The 18,313-nt window shown below is 50.9% G+C and overlaps 1 protein-coding gene and 1 non-coding gene across 6 annotated transcripts in view; one reads left to right on the top strand and one right to left on the bottom strand.

The window, feature by feature from the left end:
* Window positions 1–3,823: 3,823 nt before the first annotated feature.
* TRNAA-GGC lies at window positions 3,824–3,895 on the bottom strand. Its single transcript has one exon. It is a non-coding gene; the product is annotated as a tRNA-Ala (tRNA).
* A 12,106-nt stretch (window positions 3,896–16,001) lies between these two features.
* The window catches only part of PRKG2 (protein kinase, cGMP-dependent, type II), a 98,436-nt gene continuing 96,124 nt past the window's right edge, over window positions 16,002–18,313 (top strand). For 2 of the 5 annotated variants that reach the window (XM_015416475.1, XM_015416474.1), the window contains exons 1-2: window positions 16,002–16,062; window positions 16,138–16,519. In XM_015416475.1, coding sequence (XP_015271961.1) covers window positions 16,002–16,062; window positions 16,138–16,519 — 443 coding nt within the window. Of the gene's footprint in view, window positions 16,520–18,313 lie in introns of all 5 variants that reach the window. The other 3 variants (XM_015416473.1, XM_015416472.1, XM_015416471.1) reach the window with 3 other exon arrangements.

The raw sequence follows: 18,313 nt of genomic DNA, 5'->3' as shown, positions 1-18,313 counted from the left end.
ATGCGCCGCATCTCTCCCAGCAGAGGCGAGCGGGAGCTGCGACTCCCGCGAAGGGCAGGCGGGTTTTCCTGCGTGTCTGGCCGTCCTCGGCTCTCGCAGGCAGGGGAGGAAGCAGCTGCGCCCACGCCGCCCTGCCCGACTCCTGCGCTCTGGCCGCCCGCCTCTCCGCCTCTCCGGGCCCCGCTGCTCTGGCCAAGGGGCCGGTGCCTTCCCTGGGAAGACCGAGGAAGTGAAGGGGGAGCTGCGCAAGGGCTGACCGGCCGCCCAGGCGGGCAAGGTAGGTGCAGCGAGCCGACTGCCGCCACGGCTTGTCTGTAGGTATGTGGGGGGGGGGTTGAGCTTTCCGAATCCAGCGTGTTGGCAGTTCACGTGTGTGGGTTGTGTGCGCGCTGGCACCTAGCCTTGGAGCATGTGGAGTTTGGGGTCAGGGTGGGAGAAGGGAGACTTTAGTCACGGGGGGGTTGTTACCAGTCTGCGGCCAGTGACATCCGTTCAAAGCAAACCACCGTCCCTGGCTCCCTGCGTTGATCCACAGTAACTCATACTTGCCAGTGTGCATTAGGATGCCCATTGCGCTCTAAGCATGTATGGGAAAGCGTGGGGTGGAGATGGGGGGAGAGAATCGCAGGATTTTTGCCCTGGCCTTATTTTGAGTGTCAAAATATTGCCGTTACTGTTTCCCCATGTTCTGTCTACAGCAGAAAGTGCGGTGGAAGGGGCTGTTCGGGGCTAACTAGTCCCACTGCGTGCAATGGGACAGCTGACTGAAATCTGTGATGGGGTGTCATTTTGGACGGGTGATTGACAGTTGGGACAGAGATTTCCGTTCAGTGTGGAAGAAATGTGTGTGTGGGGGGGGGGGCTGCCTTAATAGTTCTATTTTCTTTTACAAGATTGGAGTATAATATTTTTGCATTTTATGCCCATGTGAGAGAATTCTGGAGAGCGGAGATAGGATTGAACTACAGATGGTACTTCCAGTTCACAAATGTAGACTTCCTTGGAGCCAAGTTCTGCAGTCTTGTTCTGCTATTTGAGTACTGGATTTCACCTGCATAGTATACCACCTACATACGTACGTACATACATACATACAAGCATACACATATGTATGGATATCTCCCTTGCTATTTGCTATAGCAGATAATGGGGAATTGGATTTTATGTAACCTGGGTTGGGATTCGATTATAACTATATGCATGCTTGTCTAATGTCTGCCTTCGAAGACATGCGGTAGGATAGGGCTGGGACTGGAAGCTGAGGAGGAGATTTGGAATGACTTGATTGCCCCTCTGTTGGTTAATTAAATAGCTTAGCAACAAAGGAGAGAGGGATGGAAGAATTTTTCAGACGCTCTCTGTGGTCTTTGTCCCCGATTTATTGCGGAGGTACAATATTGTGGAAACGTACATGACGCAAATTGGATTTTTCCGGAAGAGTCCAGGCACTTTGCAGATCTGTTTATTCCAGAGTCTTAAACATGCAGGCAAATGTGGTTGAGTGAATGGGAATGCTGGACAGGCACCTGGGTTCGAATCCTGACAGCCCTAAAGCCTACCGGTGACCTTGGGCCGGATGCTTGCTGTCTTTCTTTCTTTCTTTCTGAGCCTAAAAGGTCCTCGAAGGGTAAATTGAGTACACCCCCCATGTGTCTCAACCTGAGCTTTTAGGAAGGGAAGGAAATAAATATAAAAAATATAAATGTATGTTAATCTGGGGGAGGGGAGGTTGAGTGTTGATCTGTCAGAATGGAGACAGAGGAAACCATTTTAAATGGGGGGGGGGGGAACCTTGCCAGAATATGCTGAGAGCTGGCAGTGTGGAAGGGGTCTAGGGTAACCTAGCTCAAACCGAATCTAATTGCCAAGGAGAAATTGCTAGTGGAGAAAAATGTATAAATGGGGGGAAGGAGTGGGTGGGAAAAACTAAAAATGGGCCTGTGGGGAAGAAACCAAAAATAGTGGCAATTGATAGGGAAAAGGTCTGGGAAAGGAAAAGAATTTGGGTCAGGGAAGGATGGGTACCAGATCCAGCTGTTAGATTTATCAACAGGCTACCGGGTGCCTGAAGGTCTGTTCCCTTGATGGAGAAGGATCTTTCCCCAGCCCCCCATGAGATGCCAACAGCTGTGGAGAGGCTGTGGAGGGACTGTGGCTCAGGGGCAGAGCATCTGCTTGGCATGCCGAAGGTCCCAGGTTCAATCCCCAGCATCTCCAGCTCAAAGGATCGGGTAGGAGGTGGTGTGATGAGACCCTGGAGAGCTGCTGCCAGTCAGAGTGGGCAATACTGATTTTGATGGACGGAGGGTCCGATTCAGTATAAGGCAGCTTCACGTGTTCATGAGTGTCCATGTGCACTAGGGCTGCCAGGTCCCCCCCCCCAGCCTCGGGCAGGGGATCTGGGATAGGCTTGCCAGATCCAGGTTCGGAAACTCCTAGGGATTTGAACAAATTTAGAGTCCAGTGGGGCACCTTTAAGACCAACAAAGTTTTATTCAAGGCATGAGCTTTCGTGTGCAAGGCACACTTCTTCAGATACATTGGTTTAAGCCTGGGGAGGACAGGGGCCTCGGTGGGGTGCAATGCCATAAAGTCCACCCTCCAAAGCCTCCCATTTTCTCCAGGGGAACTGATCTCTATAGTCTGGAGATGAGCTGTAATTCCAGGGGATCCCCAGGCCCCACCTGGAGGCTGGCGTCCCTAATGTGCACCAAGGATGGGCCGATTGGTATCTTTCCCTTGGCCACATTCCTGGCTCAGAAGAGATGCAGATCTATGAATAATGTCCTGTTTATGTGATGGTTCTACATAGAAGGAGCCCAGGAGGAAGGGTGGGGGGGGGGGGGGGGGGGGGGATGGCCGCCATTATGCCAAACATCTACCATTGTAATATAATTGGGAAGTGAAGGGACCTATAAGAGCCGTAGAGAGAGACGGCATAATGACAGACAGCTGTTCTCTACACTGGACATACCCAAAGAATAAATGATCACAATCTGACATTTTAAAAAATTGCACTGTTCAGAAACCAGCAGGTAGATGTTTTTATCTCCCAAGGCATTCTGTTGCAGATCTAAAAGTTGTTGTTCTCTTACAAAAGAACATCAGAGGGAGAATCCAATGTGAAATTGTTGAAATAGAATCGAATACGTTCTGGGGAGGGCAGGTTATAAATCCAATAATGAACAAAATAAATAAATACATGAACAAATGTGGATAGTTTCAGAGGGTAGCCACGTTGGTGTAGAGAACCAGTTTGGTGTAGTTGTTAAAAGTGGTGAGCTGTAATCTGGGGAACCAGGTTTGATTCCCCACTCCTCCACATGCAGTCAGCTGGGTGACCTTGGGTCACTTACGACTTATTTCAAAGCTGTTCTCTCAAGGGCAGTTTCTGTCAAGAGCTCTCTCAGCCCCACCTACCTCACAGGGTGTCTGTTGTGGGGAGAGGAAGGGAAGGAGTTTGTAAGCTGCTCTGAGACTCTGGGCAGGATATAAATCCAATCTCTTCTTCTTCTTCTTGGTCTGCAGTAGAACAGCTAGTTTTGAGTGCAGTAGTACCTTAGAGACCAACAAGAGCTTTTGGGGAATAAGCTTTCAAAAGTCAAAGCTTCCTTCATCAGATGGTCCCTGACTCTCAAAAATGTATACCCTAGAAATCTTGTTGGTCTCTGAGATGCTACTGGACTCAGATCTAGATGAACCCATGTCATTGTCTTATTCTGAAACGGACCACAGGTCTATCAAGGTCAGTATTGTCTAGCAGCGGCTTTCCAGGGTCTCAGTCTGAGGTCTTTCCCATCACCTCCTACCTGATCCTTTTAACTGGAGATGCCGGGGATTGAACCCGGGACCTTCTGCATGCCAAGCAGAGGCTCTACCGCTGAGCCACAGCCCCTCCCTCATTAATAAATTCAAGACTCTTCCCATATTCCCACTAAGCTGAGTTAATGTGAGCTAGCTCACCATTTTTTAGCCTCCGGCTCACACATTTTTGCCTTAGCTCAGGGAGGGTGGCTCCAGAGCAAACTAATTTATGCAGGAGCCAAATCGCTCGGTCACAACTTTAATGCCAGTAGCTCACAAAATAGAATTTTTGCTCACAAGACTCCACAGCTTAGAGGGAGCACCCCGAGCCACGGCCCATCTTAAATGGACTTTGAATTTTTTCACTTGCTATAGACGCTAAGATCCTTCATATCTCGCCCCTGAAAGATGTTAATTAGTTTAGCTATATCTCTGTATCTGTACCTTCGTAACAGGGTCCACTTATCGTGTTTCGTTCTGCACTTTCCTACTTAGATATTTATTTGAGTTTTACTTTGCCTGGCCAACAACAATTGAGAGGGGTCCTTGTGCACTCTGACCAGCAAAGTTTCTCTCTCTTCCCCCCCCCAAAAAAAACATTTTATTAGGATATACTATTAAATCACATATAAGTTATAATATTGTTTACTATGCATCCTTGTTTCTACCCTATTCTCCCCCCCTGGCTTCCCACAGTGCTCCAAACCTCCAGCCCATTTCTTACAATTACTTCCATTTTTTCCTTGTCTTCATCTTAATATACCGGTAACACTTTTAAAACTTATTCTTCTCTTTTAATTTTCTCTTAGTAACACTTACTTTTCAATAACTGTCAAAGCAAATTAAATTGTCCTTTACATCCCAATATTTTTCTAAGTACTCTTTAAAGTCTTTCCAGTCTACATAAAACTCTTCTGCTTCAAGATTCTTAAGTTTCCTTGTCATTTTGTCCATTTCAACCATAAATAGTAATTTCTTTATCCATTCCCCGATTTCCGGAATTTTGTCTTGTTTCCAACATTGAGCATAAGGCATTCTAGCTGTTGTAATCATATACCACATCAAAGTCCTTTTCCCCACATTAACTTCTTCCATTTTTGATTGGATCTCGTTTAGACTGTCTTTTAAACATCCCCCTTCCTAGTTCCAGATGGTAGTTGTGTAGGGCTGTGGTAGAAGAGCTAGATTCGGGTCCAGGAGCTCTTTAGAGACCAGCCAGGTTTTCTGGGCATGAGCTTCTAAGACTCAAAAGCTCCCTTTGCTAGATACGCTTTCTGATAGATGCCATCAGCTGAATGGATGCTGACTCACAAAATCTGGTGCTGGATTAAATTCTGTTAGTCTTCAAGGTACCCCTTTGAAGAAGAGTGTGCTGTCAAGTCTGAAGCAACTCACGGTGAACCCAACCATAGAATCATAGAGCTGGAAGGGGCCATACAGACCACCTAGTCCAGCCCCCTGCCCAGCCTAAAGCATCTCTGACAAATATTCATCCAGCCACTTCTTGAAAGCCGTCAGTGAAGGGGAGCTCACCACCTCCCGAGGCAGCTGATTCCACCTTTGAACCACTCTGACAGTGAAAAAGCTTTTCCTAATATCCAGCCGATACCTTTCTGCATGTAATTTATACCCGTTGCTTCGGGTCTATCCTCTGCTGCCAACTGGAACAGCTCCTCACCCTCCTCCAAATGACAGCCTTTCAGATATTTAAAGAGAGCAGTCATGTCCCCCCTCAATCTCCTCTTCTCCAAACTAAACATTCCCAAGGCCCTTAGCCTTTCCTCATCGGGCTCATTCTCCAGACCCCTGATCATCCTCGTCGCTCTCTTCTGCACCCTCTCGATTTTGTCCACATCCTTTTTGAAGTGCACATCCTTTTTGAACCATGGGATGTTCCAGGCAAGAGTTGAGAAGAGGTGGCTTGCTGTTACCTTCCTTTGTACAGCAACCACAGTGTTCCTTGGGCGTCTTCCACCCAAATACTAACCAGGGCCAACCCTGCTTAGCTTCCAAGCCCTGATGAGCTTGGACCAAACTGGGCTAATCAGGCTGCTGTGCCTCGTGGACTCCGGTGTAATTTTGTTGCTACAGACCAACGTTTTGGGGGTATGAGCGTTCGAGAATCAAAGCTTGCTTTGTCAGCTGTATAAATAGGAACGGAGATACCTGAGTCCTCAGTGGAACAGGCTTTCTCAGGAGGTGGTGGGCTCTCCTTCACTGGAGGTTTTTAACTGGGGGTTAGATGGCCATCTCACAGCATCGATGCTTCTGTGATCTTAGGCAGATCATGAGGGGGAGAGCAGGAAGGGAGGATTCAGTGCTCGGCAGTGTTCCCTCTAAGCTGAGTTAGTGTGAGCTAGCTCACAGTTTTTGAGCCTCTGGCTCACACATATTTTGCTTTAGCTCAGGAAAGATGGCTCCAGAGCAGACTAATTGATGCAGCAGCCAAATAGCTCGCTCACAACTTTAATGCCAGTAGCTCACAAAGTAGAATTTTTGCTCACAAGACTCTGCAGCTTAGAGGGAGCATTGGTGCTCGGCTCTCATGGCCCTTTCTTACACGCCCAGGGTCATGTCAATTGCCACTTTGTGGTCAGGAAGGAACTTCCTCCAGGCCAGATTGACCCAGGGAACCTGGAGGTTTCTTTTGCCTTCCTCTGGAAATACCGGGGGGGGGGTGCTCTGGGGAAGAAGAAGAAGAGATTGGATTTATACCCCCACCCTTCACTTGGAGTCTCAGAGTGGCTTACAAACTCCTTTCCCTTCCCCTCCCCACAACAGATGCCCTGTGAGGTGGGTGGGGCTGAGAGAGCTCTCTCAAGGACTGCCCTTTCAAGGACAGCTCTGACAGAACTATGGCTTGCCCAAGGTCATCCAGCAGCTGCAAGTGGGCGAGTGGGGAATCAAACCCGGTTCTCCCAGATTAGAGTCTGTGCTCTTAACCGCTATACCAAAGTGGGGAAGGAGCGGCTGTGAATTTCCTGTGTTGTGCAAGAGGTTGGAGTAGGTGACCCTTGAGGTCCCTTCCAGCTCTGTGTTTCTAATATCTCAGTCTGAAGGCGGGAGGGGTAACTGGGATGTAAGGACTCAGGGACCTCCATTCCTACTGGTGTCTGACCAAGAGAGCTTGGACTCCAAAAGCTCACACCATGACAATCGTGTTGGTCTCTTAGGTGCTACTAGACTCGAATCAGGGAAGTAAACGGTTTCTTTCTCCCCACTGCACTTGCAGATTGGGTATAGCAGCACTTGTTGGCTCATCATCTGCTATGCACTTTTGAAAAGCACAGGAGTTCTGCAAGAGAAATGGTGGCCACCCCAGTTAACAGCAACTGGCTTTCCATTGGTCTCTGCTGCCGGTGTAACTGGCGATCAGCTCAGCGTGGCAGGGAAGGGACAGCGTTGTCTCTGGGAGGGTTGGGTCGCATCTGATTACTCGGGAAGGACCTTTGTTACTGGTGTTCCTCACGGCCATGTCATTTCCACATTGGCAATTGTATTCTCATTGTCCTCTGCGACAACAGAATGGTACAAGCCACCTGCTGGGCAAGCGGTTTTTCCTCGCTGCGGTTTGTGTGCATCAGGTGTTGTGCAATGACTGAGCACAGCACACATGAAATTGCCTTGTAACTGAGTCAGACCGTTGGTCCATCAAGGTCAATACTGTCTACTCTGATTGACAGCAGCTCTCCAGGGTCTCAGGCAGAGGTCTTTCACTTGACCTGCTCCTTTTAACTGGAGATTCAGGGGATCAAACCTGGGACCTTTTGCAAGCAAGGCAGATGCTCTGCCTTTGAGCCACAGCCCCACCGTGTGTGTGTGTGTGTGTGTGTAAATGCCATCAAGTTGCTTGGATGGGGTGTGCGTGGCTCAGTGGTAGAGCATCTGCTTGGTATGCAGAAGGTCCCAGGTTCAGTCCCTGGCATCTCCAGTTAAAAGGACCAGGCAGCAGGTGATGTGAAAGACCTCGGCCTGAGACCCTGGAGAGCCACTGCCAGTCTGAGTACACAATACTGACATTGATGGACCAAGAGTCTGATTCAGGGGTCGTTTCGTAGAAAAAGAGCTAGGGGAACTCATTAGCATAACTCATTAGCATATGCCACACCCCCTGACATCACCGGAAGTGTGTCATAAGGCCACACACCCCACCCCCAACGGGGGCCCCGGCGGTGGACCTGCAAGGCCGGCGGGAGTGCAAGGAAGCCCCGCAAAGGCCCTCCCTGGCCCCAGGCAGGCAGGGGTGAGGAGAGGCAGGGAGGAAGCAACTTACCCTCCCTCTTCTCATGCCTCCTCCTGGCTGAATGAGGGCCAGAAGCGGGGCGGCCGGAAGCAGGTGGCGGGGCTTCGTCATGTGCCCCGCCCCCCGCACCTCACCCGGGGGAACTGCGATCCCCCGTGATTCCCCCCGAAATGACCTCTGGTCTGATTCAGTATAAGGCAGTTTCATGTGACTTACGGTTACTCTATGAATGAACATTCTACAGAATGTCCTGTTGTTTAACAGTCTTGCTCAGGTCTTGCAAACTGAGGGCTGTGGAATTCAGAGGAATTCTATCCTCTGAAGGGGCAGTAAGGTCAAATGTAGACTGGCAACTCCATCATTCATACACATTTTCATACTCAGTTTTTAGTTGTGCCAGTAGGCAGCCACCAACCCAGCCACTGCAGCAACTCAGTACTGCTCCCAGTTTTGTGCTGGGACAACCATTTCCATCTGCTGGTGCTGCCCCCTTTTGCAGTTGCTGCAGTAGCTCTCCTGGACTCTAAGAGGATAAGCCCACTCTCGCAACCCACCTATTGTGGGATGGAAGGGGTGAGATGCCAAAACGTGTTGGTAGGGCATGGGACCTGGATGCCCCAAAACTTGTTGGTAGGGCATGGGACCTGGATACCTCCCTACAGGTATGCTTGCTCCTCTTTGTCAGTGGAGTGTCATTATCTAGAAGGGAAATTGGCCTACTGGTTCCCCAAACCTGTTTTAGGTCTCCACCAGGGTCCCCCAGTATGTTGCCCTCCAAGTTTCTCAAAAAGTGGGTGGGCCCATTGTACGGCTGCCCCTCATTCAAACGAAGGAGTTTTCCACTGGAGAATCAGGTGGGCTGGTGGGCACCTGAGCTTTCTTTAGGCAGCATGTGGTTCCATTCCTCCTTCAGGCTTTCCTTCTTCTCAGGAGGGTTTAGGGGAGAGGTATTCAGTTTGGCTCTTCCTCCTGCAGCAACCATTTTGGAGCAGTGCTCACCATCCTCTCTCAACCTTCCAATGGTGCCCACAGGCGCAGAAAGGTTGGGGATCCCTGATCGAGACCGCATTTCCACCTGTGCATTTCTGAAATTCATTCTGGCATATTCAGGAGAAGGGAGGGATATCTGCTCTGAAAAGACTCCTTTGCTACTGTTAAGTTATGAGAAAGGAAGAGGAGAACGGAGCCTTGGCGAGTGGCGTTTGGCAGTGTGCAGGCCACATCTTCTTGGTTCAGTCGGAGTGCCTGGCGTGTGTCTAGCAACCCCTAGCGGGAGCACCGTTATCAATCAAACCCATTCACACCTTGCATAATGCATCGGATCAGGAGAGCTGAGGAGACCAGAAGGCCACCTAATTCAATTTCTCATCTTGCCAAAAGATGGGCTTGTTTACCGCATTACATTGTACATCCGTGCAATATACAATGTTTGAGAATCAGAAAGCAAATGTTTTCCTAGCTGGGACCTCAATTGGCAGAGATCCCCACATACCTTTGATGAGTTCATTTCTGTTAACAATAATGGGGTTGAGGCTTTTTTGGGCAATAATAATAATAATAATAATAATAATAATAGGGCATTGTGTATAGAATAGCCAGAAGATCCTAAGTTTGTCTGGCAGCCAGAAGTTCTAGGTTTTTTAGCATCATGCACCACTACGTGGTGAGCTAGACTTGTCTTTAGGGCAAGAGAAGTAGTTCGCCATTGCTTGTCTCTGTGTCATGACCCTGGTATTCCTTGGAGGTTGCCCTTCCAAGCAATGCTCCCTCTGAGTTGTGGAGTCTTGTGAGCAAAAATTCCACTTTGTGAGCTACTGGCATTAAAATTGTGAGTGAGAGATTTGGCTACTGCATAAATTAGTTTGCTCTGGAGCCATCCTCCCTGAGCTTAGACAAAAATGTGTGAGCCAGAAGCGAAAAAAACTGTGAGCTAGCTCACACTAACTCAGCTTAGAGGGAACATTGCTTCCCAGGCTGACCTTGCTTAGCTTCTGAGATCTGATGAGATCAGACTAGGTGGGGCCTGGAGATTTTGTGGAATTGCAGCTGATCTCCGGACGATAAAGATCAGTTCCCCTGGAGAAAATGGCCGCTTTATAGGGTGGAGTCTATGAGTACATTACATTCCAATTAGGTCCCTCCCCTCCCCAAACCCCACCCTCCTCAGGCCCCCCCCCCCAATCTCCAGGTTATTTCCTAACCCAGAGCTGGCAACGTTTAGTACCAGCCTGACTACGTTTCCGTAATAAAAGTGATCTCGGATCTAAACCCAACATGATACTGTGGGATCCATGAACAGACCTTGCATACATTAAAAAAATAATAATGGAAAAAGCAGCCCTGAAGGGTGTTGATTTGGTCCAGGGAGAGAAGGTGTTGGGGAGTAACCTTTCCAACTCAATGTACAACTTTCCTGATGGAAACTGGACTCCCCCCGTCATTGGTGGTTTGCTCTCAAAGGCAGAAAGGTAGGCAAGGGGAAGGTGGTGGCTAAAGGGGAGAAGGATGGTTTCGAGTGGCGAAATCACAAGCGGGAAGGTTATTTCTTCCCTCCCGCTCTCCCCCCACCTGGATGGCTCAGCCTAGACCAGTCTTAGGGTTGCCAAATGGCACTTACCCTGCCGGCGGGGGACTCCCGATCGGATTCCGGCACGTGTGTGCGCGCGCGCCACATGCACGTCAGAGGGAAGGGACGTCATGACGCCGGGCACGCTGGGGGAGAGTTTTCCCATGTATGGCCGTGGCCCCGCCCCCAGCGTGTCCGGCGTCATGACGTCACTTCCCTCTGACGTGCACGCTGGGGCAGGGTTCCCCCCGGGGCCCGATTCCCCGGCGTCGGGGAACGGGCCTCTGGGGCAGGGGGATTTCCACCCCCTGGGGGGACTTGGCAGCCCTAACCAGTCTTGTCCGATATCAGAAACTCAGCAAGGTTGGCCCTTGTCCGTAATTGGATGGGAGATCATTGAGGAAGTCCCGAGTTGCTGTGCAGAGGCAGGCGGTGGGAACCCACCTCTGCTCATCTCTTGCTTTGAAAAACCCACGACAGGGTTGCCAGACATCGGTTGTGACCTGACAGCACTTAACTTATAAAAACCTGGCTTTGCTGGTTTCCACCACTCCCTCTCACCACCCGAAACCAGGGTCCCGTGGGGCTGCTATCCCCGTGTTAAGAATGTTGGGAAGATCCGTTTAAGGATCTCTCAGCATGGCTCCTGGCCAACAACACATAAACACATGAAGCTGCCTTCTACTGAATCAGACCCTTGGTCCATCAAAGACCGTATTGTCTACTCAGACGGGCAGCGGCTCTCCAGGGTCTCAGGCGGAGGTCTTTCACGTCACCTGCTGCCTCATCCTTAAACTGGAGATGCCGGGGATTGAACCTGGGACCTTCTGCATGCCAAGCCAATGCTCATATGCTGGGACAGTCTCGCATGACATTAAGAAGTCAGCAAATCCATCGGACGAGTCACAAGACAGAAAGCAGCACGAGTGTGTTTGGTAAAGTGACGCAAAGGGTCAGCCCCCTCATGGCAACCTCGCAGGGCAGGACTGGCGGGGTAGCTACCAGGGCCCAGGGCTCCCGGTGGGGCCCCCTGCTCCTGACCCCCACTCACATACCCATTTGCACACCTTTCCCCATCCGTTTGGTTAAAATGCTTTGCCACCCCTGCTCCCAGTGGCCCAGGGTCATTGGGAAAGGCGATGCTGCTGGTAGCCATGGCAGCAGCCCTCCGAGTCGTATGTACCAGCCAGTACAGTCATGGAAAGGGTTTGCAGGCAACTGAGCATGGACAGTGGGAGGGTTCGTGAGTGGGAGAAAGTGGGGAGCACACAGGTGAGGGGTGGAAAGATATGAGGGGGGCCCCAGGCCCGTAGTTACAGTGGGCTATTTTGGGGCCTGGCCCCCTGACTTACTGCCAAAGCCCCCCCAACATCCCCTCCAGTCTCCTTTGGGGGGCAGGAGTGTGTGTGTGGTGCCCCGACTTATTTAAAGGTTCCCAGAATTAAAAATCCTGGCTACGGGCCTGCAAGGGCCTGGTGGTAGACTGACGGGGGCCTTTGGGGACTGTCTGCCCAGGGCCCCTCAACACCTGGAGCCAGCCCTGCCATAGGGTTTTCAAGGCAGGAAACGAACAGAGGGGGTTTGCCATGGCCTGCCTCTGCGTAGTGGCCCTGGACTTCTTTGGTGGTCTCCCATCCAAGTACAAACCATTGTTGACCCTGCTTAGCTTCCGAGATCTAATGAGATCGGGCTAACCATCCAGGTCAGGGTAAAATAGGATATGGCACAGTCAGAAACACCCAGCATATGCAGGGCTGTAAAAAAATATCTGGTTCCCTTGATTTCCCAGGCTCTTAGAGGTCATTCCTCATGCCTAGGACTAGCAAACCGAGCTTGGTACCGAAGTAGTTATTGTTTGTGTCTGAGATCTGGGAATATGATTTTTTTTTTAAGTGTGATTTGAGCCTCAATGTGAGAACATAAGTAATTTTTCAAAAACAAGTCGGCAGCTTCGGTGCGGTAGCAAGGGCAAAGGTGAACTGCTTTCCTTTTTTAAAAAAATCGCCCTTTCTCCCCCACACGCCTGCTGCTTCGTGTCACTCCCTTGTCAGCCTGACACCAGAATTTCAGTGGCGATGTGTGAAACTCTTATTAGGGGTGTCCGAGGAGAGCAGCAGGGTGTCTAGGCTGTTGTTCTGGAAAAGCGGGACGGCACGTCAGCAGATGTCCTGGTAGATGGAGGGTGGGAGGTATGAAAATCTCGAGCTTTACTCTCCATTTCTGTGTTGGGAGAACTAGAACTGTGAGGCTGAGGCCCAATCGGCATCTAGCATTTGCTCTGCTTAGGGCTGCCAAGTCCCCCCGGGGGGCGGAAATCCCCCCGCCCCAGAGGCCCATTCCCCGACACCGGGGAATCGGGCCCCGGGGGGAACCCCGCCCCAGTGTGCACGTCACAGGGAAGTGACGTCATGACGCCGGGCACGCTGGGGGCGGGGCCACGGCCATACGAGGGAAAACTCTATGGTTTTCCCTTGTATGGTCGAGATGGACAGGCGTCTGTTAGTATAGGGAAGCTTTGCAACACAATAGGGCTGTTTGCATGTAAATACTCTGGAATGCAACAATTCAAAGGCCAGAGAAGCAGCATGCATTTTGCTTTTCTGGAGAGGCTACGCAGCGTCTGGCACCCGGGCTAAGCCTTTTCTGTTTATGTGATGGGAAGACACAGAGAAACTTTGCTTAGCATGCAATAAAGTTTTCTTGGGTTGTAGGCAGGGCTATTTTGGGGTAGGAATGCACAGGAACGGAGTTCCAGGTGGCTTCAGAGTTGGCCACGCCCACTACAGCCAAAACTTCTGCATGCATGGCTACAGAGGGAAGGCCTGGAGAGCGACCCCCCCTTCCCTTTTATGGGAAGGTTCCACCTCCACCTGGCCTGTGTCCAATCCCCTTCCACCTGCTCCGCCTGAGAGGCTATAAACAGAAAGCGAGGCCTTTCCTGCTTCTTCTTCCTGCTGCCTGCCTCCCTGCTCCGCTTTTCCCCCTTGCGGCTCAGGGCTGCCTCTTAACCTCTCCGTAGGAGTGCCAACCTCCAGGTGGAAGCTGGAATGCTCCTGGGCTCCAGGTGACAGAGATCAGTTTGCGTGGAGAAAATGGCCACTTTGGAAGGTGGACTCTATGGCATTCTATACCCAACTGAGGGTCCTCCCCCCTACCCAAGCCCTGCCCTCCTCAGGAGGGGCCGTGGCTCAGTAGTAGAGACTCTGTTTGGCATGCAGAAGGTCCCAGGTTCAATCCCCACCATCTCCAGTTAAAAGGATCAGGTAGTTGGTGCTATGAAAGACCTCCACCTGAGACCCTGGAGAGTTACTGCCAATCTGAGTAGACAATACTGACTTTGGCGGACCAGGGGACTGATTCAGTAGAAGGCAGCTTCCTTTGTATCTCAGCATTTCCAGACATTTCCCTGCTCAGAGCTGGCAATACTACCTCTCCCATTCTGGCCTTCCCCAAGTTTGAATTTGGCCTTGCCTTCTGGCCGTGCCCCTCTCCACCTCATCCTGGCCCCCTGCCTTATTCTTGCCTGTGTCCGAGTGATCTGCCTGGGTCCCCGCCACCTCTGGCATAGTGTAGTGGTTACGAGAGCCAGTGTGGTGTCGTGGTGAAGAGTAGATGACTCTAATCTGGAGAACTGGGTTTGATTCCCTGCCCCTCCACATAAAGCCAGGGTGACCTTGGGCCAGTCACAGTTCTCTCAGAGCTCTCTCAGCCCCACCTACTGAGGTGTCTGTTGTGGGGAGGGGAAAGGAAGGCGATTGTAAGCCACTTTAAAACACATGAGGCCTGCTGGGTGACCTTCAGCCAGTGACCATTCTCTCGCACCTCTCTCAGCCCCACCTGCCACATGAGGTGCCTGTTGTGGGGAGGGGAAGGGAAGGGGATTGTAAGCCGCTTTGAGACATATGAGGCCTGCTGGGTGACCTTGAGCCAGTGACCATTCTCTCAGAACTCTCTCGGCCCCACCTGCCTCCTGAGGTGTCTGTTGTGGGGAGGGGAAGGCAAGGCAATTGTAAGCCGCTTTGAGACACATGAGGCCTACTGGGTGACCATTCTCTCAGAACTCTCCCAGCCCCACCTGCTTCACAAGGTGCCTGTTGTGGGGAGGGGAAGGGAAGGCGATTGTAAGCCACCTTGAGACACATGAGGCCTGCTGGGTGACCTTGAGCCAGTGACCATTCTCTCAAAACTCGGCCCCACCTGCCTCACAAGGTGCCTGTTGTGGTGAGTTAGATCAAGATGGGTAGCCGTGTTAGTTTGTCTGGGGCAGTAGAAAAGAGCAAGGGTCCAGTATCACCTGAAAGACTAAAAAAATATGCGGCAGTGGATGAGCTTTCGTGAGTCACTGCTCACTTCTTCAGACCTGAGCAGTAACTCATAAAGGCTCATACCCTGCGACATATTTTGTTAGTCTTTCAGGTGATACTGGACCCTTGCTCTTTTCTACTGTTGTGGGGAGAGGAAGGGAAGGAGATTGCAAGCCACTTTGAGACTGCTGAAGTTGAAGGAAAGCGGGATATAAAAACCAACTCTTCTCCTCTTCTTCTCCCTCTCCCGGCCTTCCTTGGAGATGGATAAATCTGGGCTAGGGCTGTGCTCAGCTCAGCGGGGGGTTGTCGCAGCGGGACCGGGCATCAGTTCTCGGCAAGACGCACTGGGGTCTTAGTAGAGATGTGAAGGCCCGGAAAAAAACCGGAAAAATCTGGGGGGAAAAAGGTTTTTTCCCGTTTTCCCCCCGAAGCTTTTTTGTTTTTTCTGAAAAATTGAAAAAAGAAAAAAAATTGATTATGGAATGTTTCATTTTTACATGATGAATAAAATATTTTAAGACAAGGTGTTCAAATATTTTCCAAATCATATATATGGTATCAGATTGATCTAATTTCTCTGCACTGCGGACAAGCAAGTCCTAGGTTACAAACTGAACTCTCCAATGCAAGAACAAGATGCATTTCTTCCTTTAGGAGGTGCTATTGTTAAAAGAAAATAAAAAGGTTCCAGTTTTGTTTTTGCATGTGGGTGGGTATTCTGTTTGTAATAATTGTTTGGATACACTATATTTTTAATATGCTAGTTGTGATAATTTCATGCCAAGTAAAAATGTCCATAGTCGTATTTTATGTTCCTAAAGTAACAGAATGACTTTCAATCTAGAAAAGACAAAAGAAATGCTAATGTAGCATTTTTTCCATTTTTCCGAAGGTTTCCGTTTTTCCCCCGGAAAAAAACTGGCAAAAAACCGGGTTTTTTTCCGAGCTTCAAAATTTCCAGAAATTTTACATCTCTAGGTCTTAGCCTTCCGCCTCCAGCCCAACGCTCTTCTTGCGTGTTTCCTCCCATGACCCCAGCCAGGTTCTGATCTCTTTTCTTTGGCCTAGGTCACCAGCCCAAATGGGAAATGGATCGGTAAAACACAAGTATATGAAGAGGCCCGACGGCCATGCGGAGAACTGCCCTTTCGGCTGCTCGGGCGGCGGCAAGTTGGGGAAGGAGCCAGTTTTGAACATCAGCACCATCGCCGGGGCAGCGGACCTCCTGCGGAGCAAAGTTTGGGAGCTGGAAAGGGAGCTGAAGAGGCAGGAGGAGGAGCTGCAGGAGAGGAGCTACCACATCATCGAGCTCCAGGAGCAGCTGGCCAAGCAGACCCGGACCATCGCCGACCTCACCGAGGAGCTCAAGTGTAAATGCATCCAGCTGAACAAGCTGCAGGATGTGGTGGACACCCAGGGGGCGAACCCCTTCCTCTTTTCCCCTCTTAGAGAGACACCCCAGGTCGGCCCGGTGGCGTCTAATAACAGGAGGAGAGGGGCCAAGGAAGGGGTCTCGGCCGAGCCCACCACCCGGACGTACGACCTGTCGGAGCAGCCTCGGTTTTCCTTCGAGAAAGCAAGAGTGCGGAAGCCTTCCAGGTGAGAGAAACCGGTCTTCTGGTGAGGCAGACTTGCACTCTGCCGCCAGTGCACAGAACACGCAGTTCAGTCTTTGGGCAGTCGGTATACACGGTGCATTACTGGTCTGGAAGGACCGGTTGGTTGCATGCATGCATAGAAAGTGAAGATGCCTCATACTCATGCAGAGGTGATCAGCGGGTCAGTTAGTTGAGGTTACTTGGCGGTGAAGGCCGTTCCTCCATGCCTGTAACCAGGGCTTTTTTTGTAGAAAAAGCCCAGCAGGAACTCAATAGCATAATAGGCCACACCCAACAGCAGGGATCCATTAGCATATTAGGCCACACCCCTGACCGCACAGCTCATTAGCATATTAGGCCACACCCCACATGTTACCAGAAATGTGGTCATCCAGCCCCACCCACCTTTTGCTTTTTATTCTGTTTACCTTGTTTGTTGTCAAAACCCAGGGCTTTTTTGTAGCAGGAACTCCTTTGCATGTTAGGCCACACACCCCTAATGTAGCCAATCCTCATGAGTTCCTGCTGTTGGGTGTGGCCTATTATGCTAATGAGTTCCTGCTGGGTGTGGCCAACTCAGGAGCCAGCCAGAACTCCGTTCCTGTGCGTTCCTGCCCAAAAATAGCCCTGCCTGTAACCAGTGGCTTGTTCTTTCTTATGACACACCTCTTGGTGCTTGGCTTGCGTTCCCCGTTCATGGCTCTCACGGTCTGCTGCTCAGTGTCCTGGCTTGGACACCAGTAAGGTCACAATGCCCTGGTGTGGATGACCCAGGCTGATCCAGTCTTGCCAGGTCTCGGAAGCGAAGCAGGGTCAGCCCTTGTTAGTACTTGGATGGGAGACCACCAAGGAAGTCCCGGGTTGCTAGGCAGAGGCAGGCAATGGAAAACCACCTCTGAATGTCTCGTGCCTTGAAAACCCTACGGGGGTTGCCATGTCAGCTGTGACTTGATGGCACTTCCACCAGCGTCACTTCCAAGGTCATAAGACTGGCTCCCCCCCTTCCTATCATTTTATAATGTGTCTCGGATGTCACAGGCTTGCAGTTTAAGGGCTACCATACGGCCATCTGCCTGGAAAGATTAAAGACCACAGGTAGGGTTGCCAGGTCCTACTTGTTGCTCTGGTGGGGGAGTCCTGGACACATTAGGGGCAGGACAACTATCATTCAAGGGGGAACCATAGAGTTTTCCCTCGAGTGATAGTGCCCCCCCCCCGCAACATGCGCGGCACTTTGGGGGTGGGGTTCCCCCCGGTGGCCCAATTTGGGCTGGCGGGTAAAGGGCCCATTGAGCGGGCAAACCCTTGCCCCCCTGGGGGACCTGGCAACCGTAACCACTGGCCTAGGTTTGCGTTTTGCTCTTCCTGTCTGAGCCAAGCTACACACAACGCTTTCTAAAGAAACTCGCCTTCCCTGCAGCCACACAGCACCTGCAGAGGAAAGGCTCCTCAAAAAGAGGGAGAGGGAGAGAGACCCCAAATGGGCTCAGAACAGTGTTGCAGGAAGAGTCGGGTTGCCAACCTCCTGGTGATAGCTGGAGATCTCCTGGGATTAGAATTGATCTCCAGGCAACAGAGATCAGTTCCCGTGCAGAAAATGGCTGCTTTGGAAGGCGGACATACCCCACTGAAGTCCCTCCCCTTCCCCAAACCCCGCCCTCCTCAGGCTCCACCCCCAAAGTCTCAAGGTATTTCTCAGTCCGGAGCTGGCAACCCTAACTGGAAGAGGAAGGGTTTCTACCTACCCCCCCCCCCCCAACGTTTTTTTTTGGGCAAAAGTGGGGATTTTTTTTAA

The sequence above is a fragment of the Gekko japonicus genome, unplaced genomic scaffold (assembly GCF_001447785.1).
Source record: "Gekko japonicus isolate JY-2015 unplaced genomic scaffold, Gekko_japonicus_V1.1 scaffold2210, whole genome shotgun sequence".
NCBI classification, from domain to species: domain Eukaryota; kingdom Metazoa; phylum Chordata; class Lepidosauria; order Squamata; family Gekkonidae; genus Gekko; species Gekko japonicus.
This window is presented reverse-complemented; position numbering and strand designations above follow the sequence as displayed.